The sequence below is a fragment of the Cyprinodon variegatus genome, unplaced genomic scaffold, assembly GCF_000732505.1.
Source record: "Cyprinodon variegatus isolate N-32 unplaced genomic scaffold, C_variegatus-1.0 Scaffold103, whole genome shotgun sequence".
Lineage (NCBI taxonomy): Eukaryota > Metazoa > Chordata > Actinopteri > Cyprinodontiformes > Cyprinodontidae > Cyprinodon > Cyprinodon variegatus.
Genome location: NW_015150556.1, coordinates 15,596 through 38,599, shown reverse-complemented (window position 1 = coordinate 38,599; position 23,004 = coordinate 15,596). Strand labels below are relative to the sequence as shown.

Below are 23,004 nucleotides of genomic sequence, written 5' to 3'. Positions count from 1 at the left end.
ACTAATGCTACAAATGCTATTTGTAGCATTAGTTTTTATACTCCATTCAAATATTTTTCATCACCTGTATTAGGTGCAGTGACACGGAACCATCGTCAGTGGGGTGAAACCAAAGATCAGCAGCTCATTGTGACCTAATGCTAAACATTAAAAAAAACGCCTTAAAAATACTTCTAAATAACAACGAACCGAATGATCTAAAATTACACAAAATGGCCTACAGATGAACAGAGATGTGAGAACAAGATGAGATTTTAAATATGTTTGCAAGACATGCCGCTTTCTTCTGAGAAAACAGGAAAACACAGTAACAAAGTTAAGATTAAGAGCACAGTAAGACATCCTGCATCTTTGGTATGGACTTCTAAAAGACTTGTGAACTCCTGGTTTTAGAGGGTTTTAATGCTAACTCTAACAGTGGGCTTCTGTTCATCCTTATGGAAGAATCTGTAGCAAAGCTCAAGCAATGGCGCATATTATAACTCACTCTCAGCTACTCCATTAGAGGTCCTTTTTGTGGGTTAGGGTGTGTGTGTATATGTGTGTGTGTGTGTGTAGTTTAACTTGACTGACCTCTTCCAGTGTCAGATTTTATTTCTTTCAATTTTCCTAGAGGAAGACCTGTGTGTCTGCTACACTCATAAAATCTCATTCATGCAATACAGAGCAGTGCATGCACTCACAAAGGCACACAGGCAGACACAGACTCACAGACTGCGCTTCTGTCTTACTGACGTCACAGGTTGGCTAAACCATAGGCTGGTCATAAATCACTTCTAGATGTAGCTTTGTCCTATTAGAGCAAGGAGAAAAATCTAATTATGCTTGATCAAGAAGAACACTCTGCAGAGACGAAGAGGGGAGGTAATAAAGGGGAGGACGGAGCTAGACGGGGAGGCTGTGGAGAGAACAAAGCAAAAAGGAGATAGCATCCAGTAAAAGGAAGGGAGAGCAGGTTTAAAACCTGGAAATAGATAAACACAATCCTGGTGGGAAGGGGATTGAAAAGCATTTTCTTTGCTAACACTGACAAGGTGATATAGAACCTAAACAAGGATTACACTTGAGCAACATGGTATGTCCCAAAATTTATAAACTAAAAGTCTGAATAGATTCTAAAGGCTAAACCATCTGAAAATAAAATTAGGATCTATCAAACCTTTGATATCATCAGGAATTTTATCAGTGTGGTTATCTTCTACCCCTTTGCAAGTAGCATCAATAAGTTAGAAGTTGTATCAAAAGGATCCATGTTCATTCCTCCTCACACCTCAACCATGTAAACTACATGTCCAGTCATTTCAAAAGTCAGGCGTTTATGTACAAAATGCATAGACTGGTTTTACTGCAGTACTCTACAAGTGGTTTTATTTTTCAGGATTGTAGACTGAACACAGTTCATAAAAACTCATTGTCTATCTGACGAACAGAACACACAGAAAGAACTGAAAGATAAATAAACAGCAAGTCCTAAACTGGAAGATGTTATGAATCAATAAAGTTTGGGTTATATCTTTATTAGGGTGTTCTGATACAACTTTTTTCATTTACGATGCAGTAACGATACTGCAGCTTTAAGAATTGACCGATATCGATATCAACCATGTACGATAACAGCATGAATCATACAGGCTTTTATTACGTTCTTTGTAATGTAGAATGTTAGAATAGGCTTGATCAAGTGATATTACTACAGTAAAACAGAGAGAAACAGTCAACAACAAAAGCTATGAGCAAAATTGGGTTACAGAAACTTTCAACAGTAGAAGAATGTTTCTATCACTATTACAATATTGGAGAAGTTATAAGTTGACTGATAGTTTTTTTGGCTAATATCAGACTGATATCATATTATTGATATTGGATCTGTACATCCCTAATCATTATATCCTGATTTTTTTTTGTTATTAATTCATGTCATAAGATATGATAAATATTGCTAAGGTTTTAACAGTTGCCACTTCTTTCCTAGTGGGATGACACCTAGAGCTTTAAGTGATTGTGTCAAATGGCAGAGAAAGCAAGCTGTGATTATGGAAAGAGCAGCACAAGGTTTGCAACTGTAGTCAAACATTTTTCAAAAATTTCAATTGGGTGCTGCTTAACTTGCTCTGTGAAGCGTTGCTTGTTTTCCACCAAATAACTTGCAGCCAATTTCAACTTCATATTTAGCCTTTATTCGAATTGATGAAGGCTCTATACCTTCTGCTATTAATGTACCACACAATAAAGTACCTGCTTCACTGGGTGAAGATGTGAACTCACCATAATGTGGTATGATGGCCCAGGCCATGGCAGATGCATAGATCTCTCCAATCATCCAGAACATACACAACCAGCTGAGGTGTTCTCCTCTTTTCTCTCTGGACAAAACCTCAGCAAAAAAAGAAAAAACTATGGGAACAGCGCCTCCTATCCTGCAATAACCAGAGAAAAGAACATTTACAATGACAGAAGCTGACATTACCACAATTAGTGAAAGTTGATAAGCTTTACATCCCTTAAGTATGAGAAAATGACTATCTGGTTTTTGCCACATATAAGATAAGCGTAACCAAATAAAGGACAAAACATGGCAATGTTGAGTTTGTGTTCATGTATTAAACTAAATTTGACTAAATACTAAGGTCGTGTGAAGAAAAAAGCACATTCCTTAACTTTCTTAAGCACTGGGTATTATGAGCTGCCATTCTGGACTTTTTGGTTCTGTGTAAGTTTTAATTTTGGGTTCTCAGTAAAGCTTTACCTTATGTTATTCTGTATTGTCAAGCTTTATATAGTTTTTGAATTCTTAGTTTTAGTCATCCTGATTATCTAGTTTCAGCATTTTTGCTATTATTTATTCCTTAGTTTGGTTTTAGTTAGTTAGCAATTCTCTTATCCTCAGATTATGTATTCCATGGCTTCTTATCTTTACCCCCTTCTCCTGTTCTCCAGTTTTTCTCTAGGTCATTCCTTATTTTCTAGTCATTAGTTTGATTCCCCTTTAGCCTTATTTAAGTTCTTTTCTAGTTACAGTTAAACCCTGTTTCCATAGGTTACTCTCTGTTGCCCCCTAGTGCCCACTTTCTTTCCCATTAGCTCTTTTCTAGCTCCTCCTTTCCAATCCTGCTCCCAATTAACTGATTAATCCACTCCTTGTTCTGTCTCCCATATATACTCCTCCTCTGCTGTTCCTCAGTGCTGGATTCTCCTTATTTCTTCTTGTAAGTTTCTCCCAAGCTTCTATAGTTTTTGGTTCCTGAGTTCTATTTTTGGATTTATGTTTTTGTACCATCTACAAATTAAAACTGCAAGAACTATCTCTGCATCCTCTACTCTGCATTTGGGTCCACAACAACATACACCAACCCTGACACTAGGATCTATTTTAAAAATGATGCATAATAAAATGCTTGAATTGCTAATCTTGGTATCAACTGTGAAAGTGTCTGAGTAAAGTATTGTGGGGATGAGTAAAATAGGCTTAAATGACCCCAAAAAATATATTACTCCCAAATTCAAAAGACAGACATTCTGGGACTAAAAGTGAGGCATTTCCACTTGCTTGTTGTGGTTTGGTAGCTAAGATGTGAATTTACGTGTTGATCAGCACTGTAAACTGAATCAAAGAAGAGAGGGATATGACGTGGAAATACAAAAGGTGAAATGGCTCCATCTAAGCAGAGACTTAAGGTCAGAGTTAAGAGTTCAGCAGTTAAAGTTCAATCTGCCATTCAATGGCCTTTACAGAAGACACTTGAGGTAAATTTGCCTTCTAATGGTTATTTTACACACAATGCATTTAGGAGAAGATTTTATTCCAGACCAAGGACTTTTTTTTGGACATTTTCCTTTTTTTGTAATTTTTTTATTATATCTCTAAAATACGTCAAGTCAACATTTTTTATTAAACATTACAGAAAAACAAAGAGGATTTTTCAGAATTGAGGAACACATCAAATTCTGGTCAACATTTCAATTACTGCCGAGTGTCTCTGGGGAGAACGTAGGGGCAATTACTGGATTAGCTCTTACACAAACAGCAATATTGCCGACATAATAAATCACAGTCTGTGTCAAGTGTCTGATGCAAGTAGAGGACACGCTGTTTTCTGAACGGTTCAAAAGGGTTCAAACAAGAAAGCATTTCTTAAAGTATAAAAAAAATACAATACTTTATACACAAATGATTACGGAAGCAGAGTTCCAAGGGGTTTTTTTTTTTTTTTTGGGTTATTTTAATCTGAATTTAAAAATAAACAAAAATTAGGAATCCTAATCTCTGCCTAAGAACAGCGTGCTGCCAGTAGCTTTTTTTTTAAAGATTTTAACCTCTACCTTAAAAGACTTACCCGAAGCCGGCGACTATACGGCAGAGAAGGAACACTCCGTATCCCTGGACAAAAGATGACAAGAAGGCAAAGAAGCCATTGGTGGACATGCAAATGAGGAGGCACTGTCTGCGGCCAACTTTGTCAGACATCCCTCCCCAGAAGAAAGCTCCAACCATCATTCCCAGATAAACGACACTGCCTGAAAAAAAGAACAAATAAAATAGGTTTTATGTTTCCTTGTACATATTAAGACAATGTATGCAGCTAGAGAGGTATTTTATAATAAATATTATAGCTGATAATAGATTAAATATATATAGTATTTTGCAAAGGTATTCATATTTCTTTTTTTTCCTACATAATAGCATTTTGTGAATTTGTTTTCAGCCTTCCTGAATAGATTCATTGTCAAATGTTGTTTTGCAGAAATTACAGGAGTAAATCTGTAGACGAGCATTTCTAAATAGCTGCAGTTAAGTAAGACTGGATTGAGAGCATCTGTGAACCACAACTTTTAATTTCCCTCTGCTAAAGAGAAGCATCCCCTCAGCATGATGCTGCCACCACCATGTGGTGTAGTTATACCAAACAGAGCATGAAGCAAAGGTTTTGTCCCAACTGACCACAGCATGATGTTCCACATGTAAGATAAATTAAATGTCTGCAGGATAATGATAAAAATGCCTTCTAATTATTTTCTTTCAACAATAGATTTTTCTTCAGCACCTTATTAAGGTAAGGAAGACTTATCGTTTCTCCTATGTTTGGATGGACAATTCCATCTTATTATTTAGCATTGGACTCAAAAAATCCAGAAATATTATACTGAAGACAAAAAAACAGGAAAGGTGAGCCATGCCTCGCTCGAAGTTTTGATCTGCTGATCTAACAAGAAAGCAGAGTGAATGAAGAAGGTAAGAGCAGATAAAACTCTAGAGGCTGCAGACACACACTGGGACTTATTTATAAACCCCTAAAATAGGATTTTAAGGAAGTTGTTAATGAAAGTGCACCTCATGCCAAGGGGCAATTCATAAAAATTTGGTAATGATCCAGATCATGTGTGAGTCACAATATGGGGCAAAATTCACTGCTTGGTAGAGGTCTGTACTCTCAGAGTGCTTCTCTGGTTACTCTTATTTTACCTTAATTTATAAATATGGCTGGCCTATAAAACGTTACAAATAGTAGTGTAGGGCTGTAACTAATGATTATTTTGCTAAAAGATGAATCTGTAGATGAAATCTTTTTCAATGAGTCGATAAATAATCAGATAGCTAAAGATTCCTTAGGGAAGATTTTTTTTACAGAATTTAACCAGGTGAAACTAAAACTTTTCAATTGTAAGTTCTGGATAGATCAAGTAGGCACACGAAAAAAAATGTTTTTATTTTAAATGTAAAGTATTTATAGATATATTTTTTTGTTTTGGTATAATTACTGCTCTTAGTAGGTCGCTGATTAACCTGATTAATTGTTTTAGCCCTACAGCAGTGCGTGACTGAAACAGAGTCTAATGGGTAAAAGTTTTGCAAGGCACTGTAGTTTGATCTACATGATTGTTTTCACCACAAGCCCATCAATGCAGTGCTCATTAACATTTAAGAAATGCCACGTTTTTCAGAAACCAATGGAAAACAGTATTTGTATGAGTGAGCACCTCCTTATGTAACACCGATGAGTAACTACAGTGTGGAGAGCACAAAAAAAACAGGCATTGAACAATAAGGAGACAAATGTTAACAGTAATCCAGTTTGATTTAACAAACAAGCCCTCTGCTCTCCTTTAAGCCTAATCATCACCGATGAGATCAATGCTCTTACAAAACAGCATTGATTTCTATCACTGATCGTTACAAATTACCCTGATGAGAGAAACACTGCTGCAGTTTCTATTACGTGAGATTTTTGTGTGGTGTTGCCTGTTAATAGAAATACCTGCTGTTTTTTTTTTTTGTTGTTGTTTTTTTTTTTACTCTTTCTCAACTCAAAATTCAGTTTCTTTAACAAATAGTTTCAGAATTGCTTAACAATTTTCCTGGTGAGATGTCTAGTTTAGATCAGTTTTTACTCAACATAAAAATGTTCATTAATTAATTTGAGTTAGATACAAAGAGTTTGTGCTACTAAATAAGGTTTAAGAGAAATAGGTTTTGCCCTTCAGTTCATATTAATTCAGGTTTATTTGCTACTCGTAGCAGAAATCTGTTTTACAGATTTAGTGAAGGGTCTTGGCTAATCTACCTGCAAGATCTGTTTAGATCCCAGGAATTAATTTCAACATTCAAGGGCAACTTCAGTTTATGCGCCATTTTTGCCTTATTACAGAGAATATATTTATACAAGGTTTAGCAAAAAACAAACAAAAAAACTTTTGGTATCTATTTGATCTATTTGATCTATTTAAAGGATATCACCCTAAACATCACTTCTGTGTCAGCATCACATTGAGTAAAGCTTTCTGAGAGGTACAGGGTAGCCAAGAAAATAAAATCTATTTTCTGTCGCTTTAAGACTCTTGAGAGGGCCCCGAACAGTTAAGCTGTAAGTACATTGCTCACAGGACACTCAATTGCGTAATGAATTTATTGATGTTCTGTCCCAGTCTTGCTCCACAGTATCTTTCAGCATGATGTCAGCATAGCTGGCACCAACAAAGAGGAGACTACTGCACTGGTAGTGTAACATAATCCAAATCTAACACAATACAGTTTATATGGGATTAGATTGCTCAAAAGATATTCTGCATCACTTTCCCCTAATCTTCTCTCAAGTCTTTATACGATTTGGAGGCAGTATAGTTGTCTTGATATTAGGATAATAATTGAATTTGAAAACACCTTTTCTCTTTCTCATATTTGTAAAACAGCTGTACATTAGTAAGATTCATCTTTTGTGGTTTTGGGGATTTATTTGAACTGTTAATTTTCTGAGGTGAACAGAGAATAGAGAAATAGAGCTTGAATCATTTTTAGAACACAAGTATGAGAGCATAATTCACATGTGTTGATCACAATTCTTAGTGGAAAGATAGAGTTCATTTTGAATGATCATTTAAGAGCCTTATCAGAAGGCCAATAATGCCCTGCTTTATCTGTGTTCTTTGGGGTTATTATCCTTCAATATAACCAACAATTTCAAACTTTAAGTTATCAAGCTGTTGATTAGAAGTTGAGCTGAACTTCATAGTTTACACCCCAGTCCTTGGGAATGTTATACTACATTGTGTTGACACTGGTGCTCCAGGAATTTCCAGACTATAATCAGATTGAGCCATGTTGGTTTCTGGATTGTCCCTAAACACCACCAAGAAGCGTCTTCTCATTTAAGGAAGACAGTTTGAATCAAATGTTTAAAATGGTTCATACAGTAATATAAGGAATATCTTTGCAAAGCTTGAAGCTAAACTGTGTGAAAAGCTGTTTTTTAAAAGAAGGCACATAGTCAGAAATTAAGCAATTCAAACAGCTCTAAAGGGTAATTTCATCAAATAATGGTAGGGTTTTTAACCGTTTAATTCTAAATGAATAAACAAAAGACCAGAACTAATATATCAAATGATGACAGCCTGAAACCGGGAGTCAAGGCTTGCATGTTTGATTAGATGTTTTTTCCAAGGAGACAAGTTTGTATTATTTATAAAGTATGCATGAAATATTGAATACAATATGTTTTAATTAATTTGCATGGATGCAGCTGCTTCTATGATCTTGATCTATCAGACTTTAAAGGTGGATATCAAACAGTCTGTTAGTATCTCAAGATTTCTTAGGCTGTTGATTATTTCTTTTCTTTAATAAGCCGTTTATGCTATCTACCCCAACCACTGCCAAATTTGATCAAATGTTTTTAGAATTCAGAGAGTATTTTTACAAAAATAAACAAACTTTCCAATAACAAAAATAACTACTACCAGGAGTACTGATATCGAAAAAACTTTCTTAGATAGTGAAATTTAATCTAGAAGTACGATCTTTAAGAATGGGTGTATGGAAAACATTCAAAAATCTATGTGTTAGGATTATTTTTATGGTTTATGTATGTGCTTGTTAAACCCTAATAATACCTGCCTGTTGCGTGTTAAGGCTCATGTCTTCCCAAGCAGTTTATCTAATTAGAACAAGAACTGGAAATGAACTGAGAGCACAGACAGTTCAGTTTCAGTTCAGTTTCCTTGAACCAGAACAGAACAGGCAGAACTTTCTGAAGATGGGAATTACTACCAACTGTTACACGAGGTATTTCTCTGATCTGAGTAAAATTAAAGTTTCTGCAGTCATGTCAAATAGTTATTTAATACATATACATTATGAAGTGTTATTTAAAGTGTTTTTTCCGAGTGATCTCTTCTCAGGAAAGAATCAGGGAAAGAAAGCTTAAAGGTATAAACACAGAGCTTTCCTTTATAAATTGTTAGTCTAAAACAAATGAAGTGTTAAAGACCAAAAGGCTGGAAAAAGTATGCAAGTGTAGTAGGACAGAGGAAAGATGATGGCAGGCCCTCTGTTGTTTTCTGCCCTGTCACCAATGATTCCCCCAAGACCAACAAACTGCATCACAACCTCCTCTGATTTCATGCTTTGATGCTCTTCACCCATAGGAAACGGTTTGGCCGTCGCACAAAACAGCCATCCTGTTTTATGCATAAAACAGCTCACCTGGAGCCCCCTGTGGCTTCACCTTCATACCTGTATCAGTCACTCTTTCTGCCTTATGTTCTATTTTTTCAGCTTTTTTATTCACCCAGCTTGCTGTCTCTTTTTCTTGTCATTTCTTCTCAGTTTACACTTCTCTGATCTCCCTTATGCTTTACAGCATTTGCTTTAATTTTAACTCCTCTCCATCATCGACAGCTCCTGTATGCTCAGCAGCATGTAATCATATTTGTACTACATCGTGCCAGTTTGATAGGATTCATCCCTCTGCCTCCTGCCACCTCTGCAAAAACACAATACTGAAGTGTTCATCCAGTAAGAGCAGAGGGTCCGATTATAAATCCAAATATGAAAAAAAGGAGCTAGAGCTTCAGAGATTGAGACATTTGTTTGCACCCATAATAAGGATATGTAAAAAAAAATAACCTAAATTTTGTCTAATATTATTAAAATAATAATAATAATTTCAACCTGAAAATCTAGCAATATCTATAAGAATGAATACATTTATTCTATCCAAAGGGGTTCAAGAAGACAGAAACTATATTTCTTCCCTTGAAGATGTTTATGATGTTTGATAGGTAAGAAACTGGACCAAAACACTTATACATAGGTAACAAGGAGCAGCACAAAAAAATGAAAGATTTTAATGATAACAAAGGATAGAAATGTGCAGCTAGAAACAACAAGAGATATTAATGGAGCAAGGGCAGAACAACAGACAGCCTACCAGGGAGAGTATGGGCATGGTAACGGACAGTTTGACAAGAGAATCCAGGGATGACAACGGACAGCTTAAACACAAAGGGAGAGGTGGAGAACTGCATTGAATGCAGAGGTCATGTGTAGCAGCTGGGGTAGAGGAAGGGAGACTAAGAAAGGGAGGCTAATTAACAGAAGTGAAACTCAACGGGACACAAACAGACCATCAAAATAAGAGGTATCATTCTTACAGAGAACTAGAAAGAAATGCATGCAACACTATAGAAGGAAAGAATACCACAATAAACTAAATACAAACACATGAAATATAAAGAAATCTAAGTGTTAAAAATAAACTGAGAAATGTACTGAATACAAGAAATGTACTAAATACAGGACCGTTTTGAAAATAAAAACAACAATAAAATGCTGAAAATGGGATCACAAAAGAAATCCATGAAACAACATCAAGGAGGTGGCAGTTTGTCTTCTCTCTCCTAACGAACAGAAATGCCAATTTTTAAAGAAAGAGGGGAAACATGTTCAAGAAAAAGAGAAGGGCTTAAGTGGCATTCTACCTAAAGGACAACTCACCCCAAAATTAGCTTTGTTTTTTTTACTAATAAACAGTATAATAAATCAAAGTCTTATAGAGCTGTCTACATGTTCTGGGTAAAATTTAAAAAATGTACTCAACATTTGTTGCAATCTTTCTTTTGTGTCTGAAACTACCTCTCTGGTAGCCTGGGTGCCATTCCGAACTTAGTCCCGCCCACAACGTTTGAGGTCGGGAAGTTCGGTCTGGCATTGCTCAATAGTAGCGCGAGTATGCTTGCCCAATATCTGGCGGGCCAATCAAATTGTCAGGGCGGGCTTTATACGATGATGGACAGATGATCAACAGTAACGTAATCAACCACGTCACCAAACTGCTATGCAACTCGGCATGAACAACAAGGTGGATATAGCCAGCGGTCGTTGCCAGCTCCTTTTCGGAAGCCCGGAATCCTGGCTGCTGAACAACAAGTGGAGGGACATGCTAGGCTCTGATGTTTTCAAGCCAACGTTATAGGTATCGTCGTGGACGAAGTTAATCTAACTTACAAATGGTAACAGATCATCTGACTGGCTGATTTAGAAAATAACTCGCAATTTCGTGATATTAATCCCATGTTGTAAACATAGTAGGTAACGTTGTACATTTGAGGTCGGGAAGTTTAACATTCGTCACGCACTCCGTTGCTCTTATTGGTTGTAGGTCTATCCAATTGAGTGCAGAGGCATTTTTTTTCCTGGTTCGTTCGAAACACGCCCCATAATCACAGCTCTATGGAGCAGTATCAGACTCATGTTCTGACTAGAATTGAGTAGGACTACGTCAGGCTACCTCTTTGGTGCCCTCTTCTGTAACCCTTTATCTTTCAGGTTACAATTTTTTTTGTAACAAGGACATAAACAACAATTTGCAGCAAACAAGGCAAAACTGTGAGGTCAAATGTTGTCCGCTAGGTCTGCAAGGTCCATGTTTGTCTAAAAGCTGAGCGTAACTGCCTCATAGAATAGCACCAGTAATCAAATGTTCAGTTGAAAACTTAATAAGCAAACTTAAAAAGTAAAAAATATGATTTAATGTATCTGCATTAATATTCTTAGGGTTATGTTGTCACAAAAAAATTTGTTTTTTTCTTTCTATTAGCATTTTTCAAATATTTCTTAAAGAGGTACTGTTTGGGTTTTTGTATCTTATAAAAAAATTGTGACTGGCTGTGTTTGAATGTCCAACCTAATCACAATAGAGGGGCATTGTTTCATTTAGTGGATGAAAAAATATTAGACTCGAAATTTCCCACAATGCACCTAAATAGGCAGATCACCCAAAATAGTGATAATCCATGGTCACTAGATGAGCAGATATATCCTGGAATGCTTTGCGAGAAGTGCCTCCCAGTTTGTGCATGAATGTGCTCAAGTCATTTTTATTTTATTTTTTTCTACAAATGCAGAGAAAAACCTAATATAATCCTGTCAGAAACATCATCTTTATGCCAAGCCTTTCAAACCCCCCAAGACCAAAAATATAACAAAAAAAACACAGAGAAAAATCTAATTCTTTGAGATGTTTCCACCCCCCTCTCCACACTCACTCCCACCCAACCTAGAGTTAGCTGCACTATTCAAGCAGAGTAATCTCTGCAGTGACGCTGGGATCTCACTGCAGTTTAGCCACGCTCAGTTGCACCAGGGCCACACAGCCCCACACAGTCAACCAGCTGGCTTTACATTGACAGGAGACAAGAGGAATGGAAAATGGAAAGTAGGTATGAGGGTTGCTGTAATAAATCTAAAGAAAGAAGTTAGACGACAAAAAGAAGGTCAGCAGACATACAAGAAAATGAGAAGATATGAGAAGTGTTTATATAAGAGAATCAAACAAAAAAGATGAGGGGCGTTTCAGGAGGTAAAGGCGGCTCACATCAAGAAATAAGTAATGATAGGGTGATGCAACCCCTTTGTCTGTTGTGTCTAAGATAATAGCTAAGCTTCTCCCTGGTTGGGTTTGTGTGCAATCCTACCAGTCTCCACCTCATCGCTTCAGTCCGCCTACACCTCCCACCCCATTACTCCTCTCTGACTTGTAACGTCTCCATGGCTGTCCCTTTGCTTCTGTCCTCCCTATTTTTTGTTCGTATTTTCAGGTTTATTCAACAAAAACATGTTTATGTACCTATTAAACATTAGAAATAGCTGTGAATTATCCTTATCATTTAACAGAGTCAATGTGTGCATTGATGCTTAATGGTTTACGGAGGAGATTTACATAAAACTAGCTAGAATCAACCAAAGCATTTCAAAACATAAACTCCAAATATTTGAGTATTTTAATTCTCTTGTCCAGGAAGATTAAAGGATGCTCTGACTTTTACTGACTAATTTACTTTAAAATGCATTTCCAATGTCATACATAGAGGGAAATCTCTTTTGCCTGCGGTTAACTTGCATGGGTCAGTTACCTTTACAGCTAACCCTACACACAGACATGCTCCCATTCTCCAACACATGGCTTCCCTTTCTCCTTGTTATCATCTGCCACAGTGATTGTTACAAATGCACATGAGGCCTAGTTACTCAAGAAACTCAAGATGCAGAGTTAATATCAGAGAAATGTATCTATTATTAGGCTCGACAGGGTAAATAAATTACATTTGAAAGTATTTGGTATGAGTGTACTGTTGTAGTTCTTAAACATTCTTACTGTATCTAGTGGGGGAAACAAAAGCATTATGGCATCAGAAATGGTGCCTTTTTACCACAGAAGGCTTACTTTAAATAAATGGGTACAGTACTTTGCAGAGATGGTGATCTGGAGTCAACAAGTCACCTCTATCTCATGTATTTGTTCTGCCCATCTGCTGAACCAGGTAAGTGCAGTCTGGTTTAACCTGTGCAGATTGGACTCGCCTGGTTCACTGGCTGGGCAAAACAAATACATGACATAGAGATGACTTGTTGACTCCAGATCCCACATCTCTGGTACCTTGCAAAAATAGAAATACTAAACATACATGGGTATATTTCAATCTGGCTTTCGATTTTAATTGCAAATGAAATTTAAGAACCATGGTGGGGATTTGCTGTTCTGATTCAATAATGAAGGAACAGTTGCTTTAAAAGCAGCTGCCAGACTTTTTGGGGTTTGTTTCTCCCAGCTTTGCACGTCCTCGTACCCAAGAATTTGGGTTGAAATCCCTTGGTATGCAGATATAGCCCCAATTTTGCAGTTTTACAGCTAATCAATAGAATGAAAATATTCAAATTAAACAAAAATTAGTAGAATTATGTATTTTCCTTAATATCTTATTTGACTTATCAGCTGTAGTTTGCATGCTAACAACACTCCATATCAGCAAAAACTGCATTTTTTTGTGTTTACAGTCAATGCTTCCAACTTAGTTACACTAAATCATGCTGAAGATGGAAAGTCATGAAGTGAAAGTATTAATGGAATAAAGAAAATTTTAGAAAGAAAAATAGTATAATACTATAGTTAATAATACAGTTTTTTCTGTAACCTTCTTTGCACATGGCTTCCATATTTTTCTATTTTCCATTATAGGCAAAACACAAAAGGTTACATTTACCAGTCATCGTTTGAAGACCAACCATTATTGTTAATTGCTGGGTTCTCCTGTTACTCTGGTGTGATCCATGTTGTTCTCATCCTGTGATTTCCCCTGTTTATTCCCTAGCTATTTTTTTATTATTATTTATAAATCCACTTAAATACATTGTTATCACATATTCAGTTCCAAAATACTTTAATAAATCTAAAAGGAAATTGAATAAATTAATCTGTATGTTTGAAGGTATGAATGTTTGTGTTCTGTTTGTTTTTGATCTATGGATGGAAAAAGGCATTTGGATTGTCCCTTTTAAAATAGAATCAGATTAAATCAATTGGGGCATGGCGGTGATGCAGGGGTTGAGCGTGCAACCAATTTACAGACGCATTTGTCTCTGATGTGATGTCATAGGTTCAAGTCCTGGCCTGTTGACCTTTGCTGCATGTCTTCCCCCACTCTCTAATCCCATTTCCTGTCTTCCTACTTTTAATTATAATTTTAAAAAAGGCCACTAAAGCCCAAAAAATCTTTTTTTTTTTAAAAAGATCATCAGTTATTGCACCATGCTCTGTAACAGTCAGAATCTGCACTGTGGTAAACTTGACAGCTTATTTTGTTTCCACATCAACCCAACCTGCATCTCATGAAATGGCACCCTGTTGCATATTCATCCACATTTAGGTGGTAACTAGACACTTATTTCAATGTTTAAACTCATCCAAAGTGTAAATGAAGTATGTTTTATACTATACTTTAGTTACACTATAATGTAATTGTTAAATAGATAGCAACAAGGTCAAAGCAATCATGAAAGTACACACAGACACACACACGCCTACTGTAATCATCACCAAAGGAGGGGCATTGGGGCCAATCAGAGGGAGAAAGATGAGAAGAATGGGGGAGAATAGGAGATGAAAAGAGAAGCACATTGAATGGAGGATGAGAGGAAAAGGACAGGGAATAAAGGAGGGAGGTACAAACAAAGGGGATCATTGCAGAGAGTATGAATACCTATGAAAGGTTCATCTTGGCTATAAAAGAAGAAAGGTTTTAAATTGGTTCTTTAAAAGACCCAGAAGGTTTGGAAGAGAGCAACTATGGGTGTTTGTATGTTGTTGTTTTTTTACCACTGCATTTGAATGCAAAATGCAAAAATTTCAGCTATGCAAATCTTTCATAAATGGAGCGTTTCTTCTGCTTTTTCTCAGGTGTTTCTAAGAACTTGGAGAATTGCCATGCCTTGCTGTGGTGGTTAGTAAGGCACTACGTCTGATTTAATGTCCTCTCCACTCTGGTTCTGACACAGAGAGTCAACCTCTGTACACAGCTCTGCAGTGATGGATTATACACCTGCAGCTACAGGGACTGCTGAAACTCAAAGAGCACACAGGGAATACATTTTATCTCTCAACACACACACACACAGACCAGTGGACTGAAACAACACAGGTAACATATAAAACTGGAAATATGATGCTGAGGATTCAAGCTATTAGCTCTGTTGGCCTTTAACCTGTGTAGTTCTTGTTTTACCAACTGCTTTTTTTTTTTTTTTTTCGAACTTAATTGTTCATGGTCTTTATGCATGGAGTTTACATGTTCTTCTCATGCAATGGTCCTTTACTGGTACTCTGGGTTCTACAGTCCAAAAACATGACTGTAAAGTTAATTGGCAACTCCAAATGGTCACTAGGTGTGAGTGTGCATGGCTCTGTTGCCCTGCGACAGACTGGCGACCTGACCATTGTATACCCTGTCTTATGCCCATAGACTGCTGGCATTGCATTTTAATTGTTTCATTTATAAATGCAGAACTATGTAAACTTGGAAGGAAATCACCATGTTTTTATAGTGTTTTACTTTGTGGAAGTCAGTGTTTCCTGGAACAAACTTTGCTGTACTGACTGCTTCATGTATTTTGGTCTATCTTTGTAATAGCTTTACATATCTGCAGCTCGAGGCTTTCATCCAGTTTTTTTTTTTGCCAAATTACTAAGGCTAAGTCAGACTGCCTTATTAATTTTTGATTTTAGCACAAACTTTCAATAACATGTAGGCCCTGACTTTGACTGGGCCAATTAAACACGTTATTCTAACCAGCCCCATGCTGTTCTGGCTGTATGCTTTAGCTTGTTCGACCAGCAGGTTTTTAGCTTTAAATGGCTCTCTATTTAGCTCTATTGATCCTGAAATCAACTCTGAGCAGCTTCCCTGTCTGTGTTGGAAAGAAAAAAACATCCCTCAGGCCAAAGTGCAGTGTTTGTTTCTTAGCACAAATAGAAAGACTCATGCTTAGATGCTTAGACTCATGCTTGTCAGATATAATGAGTTAAATTAAGTTAAATACATAGAGACTTGTTATAGCAATGTGACAAAATGTGAAACATATTAAATGGTATGAATACTTTTTAAAAGCACAGTGGATCATTTGTAAGCTCTGGCAACAGAATGTATGTATATATGATAATGATAATTTACCGGATCCAGGACGGTATCAGCTGAATATAGAGTAGGCCTACCTGCCAGCACAGGTGCATCCATGTTCACCAAGACACTATTTAACACAGACAGGAAACTTACCTAGCCATCCAGAGCTGGAGTTTGGGACACACATGTCCGTCTCTGCGCTGGGCAGGACAAATCCCACCACAAACACTTCCACACCATCTGACATCAGCGCCAGTCCCAGAACAAAGAACAGCTGCCACTGGAACCTCCCATGCCCACACTCCTGTATGATCAGTTCATACTGCTGAGCCAGCTCCTCTTCATCTGCCTCCCTCTCCTGCTCCAGCTCACTGCGGTCCCTTGTGGCGTCTGACACCAGTGTTCCCTTCGCCACCTGGCCCTCCTTATGTTTCTTGTCTCCGGCGGTGGGGATCCCCTGATACTCCCCTTCGTAGATCTCATCCTCGTCGTCATGGCCCTCAGTGGCATCGCTGGAGCCTTCCTCATTTTCACGGTAGCCCTCTCCTTCATTCACTTTTTGATTGTGGTAGAAATCCTCATCTTCATCCTCCTCATCCTGGAATCGCGTGTAGTTGCGATGAGAGGAATACTCATCTGTAGCGCGATCAACCGCCTTGTTGACCTTCTTAGCTGCGTGCCGCTTGGCCTCCTTGACTATGTCCTTGGCTCCCTTAACCAGAGAAGTCCTGTTATTGTAGGTGTCCTCCATTATTGCTCTGAGAAGTCGACCTTTATTGGTTAGATAGAGATGGAAGCAGGATGGGAGAAGGAGAGGAAAGTTCAATACAGGCGGATGGAGAGTTGGTGCTATCAGAGGATCTAGAAATGATGCACTCTTGAGTCACTGCAGGAGATAACCCTTAAAGTCTCCGGCAATCACCAGACAGGCTAAAAGACAGCAGAAAGACAAACACCAGACAAATAAATTTAAAAAAGGGGACGAGATTAAAATCAAAGTGAAATAAATTTACATTTTATAAGGTATTTAATAGATACCATTACTACATCCATAATCACCCTTCTTTAAAAGATAACCTCCCACTAATGCAGCAAAACCTCTTTAATCATCCACACAGTCTTCTTCCAGACCCTTTAATCACTCGGATTGATGCGAGGGAGAGTTATTTTAATTTTTTTTACTAATAGCTCACTTTAGATTCAAATAAAATTTCAATTTCCACAGTTTGTCTCCTTTTTGTATATTTCATGAGCTGGCATGGGAGCTGAAGAGGTGATTATTAATAGAAATACTGAATCTGCTGACTTACTATAAGGTCTGTGAAAAGGAATCTAATTAACAAAGTCATGTACGAAATTCAATTAACGGAACACAGACACACATAAGTAAGCTTTTCATTGAGATTGCTTGATGTTAATGTGAAATGCTTGGATATGGAACATGGCTAACTGCTAAAGGCACATATATATATCAATATTTTACATAGAGAAGATGAGTATGCATTGATATTTTATATTTATTGCATATTTAGCATAAACTCTAAATAATCTTGAAAAAAAATCTACTAAAATTTAGGACCATTTAATCAGAAAACCAAGCAAAGACTCCAATACTAAGAACTCTCAGTTCAATTTAAGAAGATAACAATGGAGAATCTATCATGATTATAATGTTTCTTTTCCATTAAATATCATCATATAATCTTTGAAATAGCTGGAAAACTCAAATCTGAAACCCTCTCCCAGGAAAGTTAACAACATTGGATATTTTAGAGGGATAATGAACGTAAAGCTAAATCTTCCCATGGTTCAGCTGACACTAATCTAGCCTCTTTAAAGTCTTTCTTAGCTAAAACCTTTAGAATCAGTCCCTCAGCAGCCATTGATTTTGTAGATAAAATGGGCAAGAATGATCCAAAATCAGCCTGAGCGACATATGCCGAAGGAGTTTAAGAATAATTCTGAAACAAGCAGCTGATGGAGATGGACTTCTTTTAAGTTTGACAGAGCTACGTATTCACTGGCAATTATGAGTATTACGCACAACACAAAGTATTTGTTTTGCTCAAAAGGCGTGGTTTAAACTTATCTAAATAAATCAATGAATAACATATACTTTCTTATTAAAAGTTGAAAAAAATGTAAAAAAAAAAAAGTACAGAAACAACTTGTTTCAATCTGTAGGATAATCTCCTTATTATGGGTGAAGATACCAGAGCTCCCCTTTTTAGGGTTCAGGCCTCAATCTATTCAGGTCTCTGTTGGAACTAAAGATAAGTGAAGGCAAGGAAACATTACACTTAGGAAACCTCGTCCCATGGTTACTGACCAACGATGAGAAGGAACCTAATTTTTAATGTCTGTTTTTCAAAGGCTGGGATATATTCAGAGTTATACTAAGAGTTTACTTACAAACAAATGCTAAATAAGTGCATATTGATAGGATGGGCGAGGGAGCTCTGAGCTGCCTGGTGTCTCTGGTCCTAGTGTCTCTGAGAGCTCCTCGCCACAGCCTCTAATGAACACTGAAGCCCTGTCAGGGGGACACAAATCACAGGGCCGTCTCCAGCTTCCATAATGCAATTTTACTGAGCAAAATGACATTGCTTATTCAAGGTGACTTTACTAATCTCTTTTGGCTCATGGAGAAGCAGTTTGTAGTTACAACTGGATGCCTTTGCTCAGGCTGATGATGTCTGTATAGGTACCGGCCTTCCATATTAGCCTTTGCAGCACTTTTTTGCTTTCTAATTTCTTTCTCCAAAAAGCAATATCCCACCTAAAAAAACTAAATGACAACTATTTTGGTATTTTTTTTGTTGTAGATTGATACCTTATAGGTTAGTTAGAGGATTTAGGTGTCAAAACTCTTCTCTCCTCCTTAAAATGCTGCTTGTTGTAAAAAATCAATCAGCTTAAGGTTTTATTCCTCTTACATCAGAGCTGTTTTTATGGTTTAAATCCAACTTTGTTGGTGTCACTGAACTGAAATGATCTGTTGTTTCAGGGTTAAGGCAAGATGGACAATTTTTTGCTCAAAAAACACGGCATGCAGCGGATTCCGGTGAACCCTGCCTTTCAGCGAATCAACCGAGTGTACGGTGAGGCGTGCTGTCAGCCGTGATGAGGCTCTGAGGACGCCCCGCAGGCCACCCACCCTCACCTGATGGCAACTGACGGGACCCCGAGGTGTCAGACAGCCTGAGCAATCACAATCAACCTCTGTGGCCCCAAACACTGCCAAGCAAAGCAACCGTATTTTAATTTTCTCTTCACTTGAACTATATTCCAATGCTCCCGATTTATAACACTTTTTCTCTTTGTTCATTTCCAGTGACAATATACATGCAAATCTTCACATTTTAAAACATTATTTTCAATTAATCACCCAGCTATAAGCTTTGTTTAATCTGTAATTATAGCTCTGCTTTTTGCAAGGCAACCTATCAAGGATGCAACCCCACGTCTCACCTAATGGCCGCTATCGACAGGCAAGTTGGATGAATTTACTCATTAAGGCAGAATTGTAGTGAAACTAAAGCGTACAATATTTACAAATTTTCTAGGCAGAAATTAAAGCCTCTTAATGCAAAAACAAAAACTGTCAGGGCAGTGTCCTTTCTGTTGTTGTACGCTTACTGCTGCATTTTTAAAAAAGCATTAGCCAAGATTATAACCAAATTCTGCATTGTGCTCTGTATTGGCCCTTTTTAGAATATAAATATAGAAATAATAGCAAACTGTAGGTCAAGTATCACATTGTCCTGAATTGTCTCTTTATAAAAAAAAATGAAGAAGGCTGGAAAGAGTTTGTTTGTAGAGGTTTAGCCATATATAATAAAATCTAAATCATATTTTATGTAAAGAGGTTTTATTTGCTAATGAAAATCAATATATCAAAAATTCTGGAAAAAGAAAGAAATATCATAAGTCAGCATTGTATATATGAGTCAGTGAGGGTTTTCTATAAGCCAAGTCCTTCATTTAAAAGAGCCCTATTAATTCAAACTTGCCACTAATTCCAATTCAAAGATAAAGATGTCCTCCATTTTCGTAACATGTCATCACCAGGATATTAAATTGTTTTTGGTAATGTTCCTGTTTAAGCAGAAATTCCTGAAACTTAAGTTAGATCTGACCTAACAGCACCCTGCCCCTTTGAATTGTAGTGTCAGAAGAACAGGGTCTATTCCCTAAGTGGCTAAAGCTGCACATGATCCCATTGACCCGGAAAGCCTGTGACCTCATCTGGAAGGCGGCTGCAGCTTGGGAAATCTTCAGTCAGGCGATTCAGTCAAAGACTGATGCCACTACTGACTGGGGAGAGGAAGAAGAGAGGATAGCTGTTGTGGAAATTAAAGAAATGTTAGCACTGCATGTTTCATAGGAACTGTGTCACTACACATCCCCCAGGTAAAAAGAGACTTCAGAAGATCAGATGATTGCAAGCTATTATTACGTCATATACTATGCGTGGAGCTCCAGCATTGGGTTATGTTTATCTTTCTGTGAGAAATGTTAGTATTATGCCATTCCCCACATAGTTAACAAATTCTGATCTGGGATATCCACATTTAATGGATTAGTTGTCACAGCGGCCCACTATTGGGTTGTGTGAGCAGCAAAAAATTACACAGATGGCACATGCACCATGTGGGAAGACAAAGTTACATAACCAATGGTTAGCAAAAAGCATTGATCATCTGTCCAACCGATCAGTTAAATGACTTCACTATAACGTCCACCATAAAGTCCTCGCTCTATATAGTGACTGAGGGATTTAGGGGTTAGGGGGTTCGGACACAGCCTCAGGGATCCTCACTGATATTCTGGAGTGCTTGCTGCACTGAAAGTAAAGTTGTTTAAAGTTCAAAATATCCAATAAATTTTGTTCCACTTCATGATTCTGTCTCACTTGTTGATTCTTCAGAAAAAAAACACAATTTAATCTTTATGAAGCCCAAAATGTACCAAAAATTTGAAAAGTTCCATGGGACCAAATACTCTCACAAGGCTGTCAAATTTTTCACTGACTATTAACTCCAACACTTGACCAGATTTACAATCAGTGTAGTTCTCAATAATCTATTTAGAGTAAAATAGATTAACTCTGAATTATTAACACACAGTTTTTAATGTATATAGTCCAAAACATTTTCAGGTTAAGTTTTATCAAACTTGGATGTATGTCCTTTATAGCTTTATGTAATTTGTTTAGATCTAGTTATTAATTAATTAATTAAGGATGTAACTTTTACAAATGTTAAGATAAAGTAAGAAGATGTGAATCAGGTATTAACTTGAACTGCATTAATATCTGAGGAATATGGCTATCTTTTGTTTCCAAGCTCACAACGTAAAAGGCAGTACTATAGTAGCTCAATTTTTTAAGCAAATTACAGATGAAAGATATATTTTCAGCTGTTTTTTTTGCTCCCTCTTGGCATCCCCCAAAGGGATTACACCCTGGGTGGAAACCCATGTGGATCCTTGAGGGGTTTTTAACTTATATTTGCAGACAGAAAGAAGAAGTTTAATTTACTGATAAATATAATGCAATGCATAAACCGTTCCACAGTTTACAGCCACTTTAGTCAAAGTTTCTGTTCTTTGAATGCTCCCATCAGTGCTAACCCAGCAGGGCTGCAACAGCCACGGCAATGCAAACAAAGCACTTTGCCACAGATTTCCAGTTCACCGGCTGTACGCCTGTCAGTCGCTCTCTGCCTCTTGAGGTGCAATTCAGGGATGAGTCAGTCGCCTGCTCCCACTTCCTCTTCTCTTTTTGGCGGCAGAGCAGAGTGCTTTAACCGCCTCAGGGCAGGTGGCTGTCCGGCACAAAAGGCATCAACGATCCGCAGCCAGCTCCACTCAAACCAAGAAGACTTTCAGTATAGTGTGCTGTAGTCCAAAGCTAAACAACCCGGACATTAGTTTAACGTAACAACGGGGTTCAGATTTTTTGCCTCATAATGCCCAAGAAAAAAAAACAAAAAAAAAAAACAAGGATAATAAGAGCGCTAAAATACGAAATGCATTCATTGTAAAAGGCGTTATAGTTCAATGTTTCTGACTATTATCAGAATTCCTCTCTCTAGACTTTTAAAAGCAGAGGAAAATAACTTTAAATAAATTAAAATGAAAAGAAAAAAACTTGATACTAGCTGATAATTCTTTCCTACATAATAATCCGCAATATTTTAAAACAAATCTGATAAGAGAGCAAGCATAGACGCATAGAAAACCAGTCCGCCCCAGTTCTTTCGGATGCCTCTAAAAGCAAAAGTATTTCCTTACCGTCCATAAGGCGTGAAGAGTGGACTGAGCTAAGTAACCCATTGCAGCACACTTTGTTTTCGCCTCCTGGAAAATGTTGAATATCTTTCTGGGTTGGGTTTTTGTTGTTGTTTCTTGTTTTCTTTTGTTCTTTCTTTTTTATTTCAAGCCGGATCGGAGGAAACTGGCAGCGCACGACAATGTTTCTTTCTTTTCTTTTTTTTTTTTTTTGTTACCCCTCCGATGCAGTCCTCTCTGGCTGCATGCAGGACATCAGGAGAGAGAAGAGAGTGTGGTTGTAGGAGAGAGTCAGAGGAGAGGGAAGGGGAGGGGGGCGGCTTGGTAATCAATAATTGTATTTCATTGAGTGATGCGGGTAATTCCGTCTGATGGAACAATCCAGTTAGGTGACTGACGTGAAAAGCTGAGAATAAAACAGAAGAGGAAGAGTCTTATTTCAGGAGCTTGGAAGCGAAAACTCTAATATATATATAATTAATGTCT

General features: G+C 37.4%; 1 protein-coding gene across 1 annotated transcript in view; it reads right to left on the bottom strand.

Annotated features, from left to right (window-relative positions):
• Window positions 1-22,715, bottom strand: part of LOC107084532 (synaptic vesicle glycoprotein 2C-like) — a 37,170-nt gene extending 14,455 nt beyond the window's left edge. Inside the window, exons 1-4 of the mRNA XM_015374419.1 lie at window positions 22,522-22,715; window positions 16,378-17,154; window positions 4,335-4,515; window positions 2,266-2,417 (exon numbers count right to left, since the gene is read on the bottom strand). Of these exons, the coding sequence (XP_015229905.1) occupies window positions 2,266-2,417; window positions 4,335-4,515; window positions 16,378-16,975 (931 nt within the window). The 5' untranslated portion in view covers window positions 16,976-17,154; window positions 22,522-22,715. The remainder of the gene's footprint in view (window positions 1-2,265; window positions 2,418-4,334; window positions 4,516-16,377; window positions 17,155-22,521) is intronic.
• Between the last annotated feature and the right edge of the window lie 289 nt (window positions 22,716-23,004).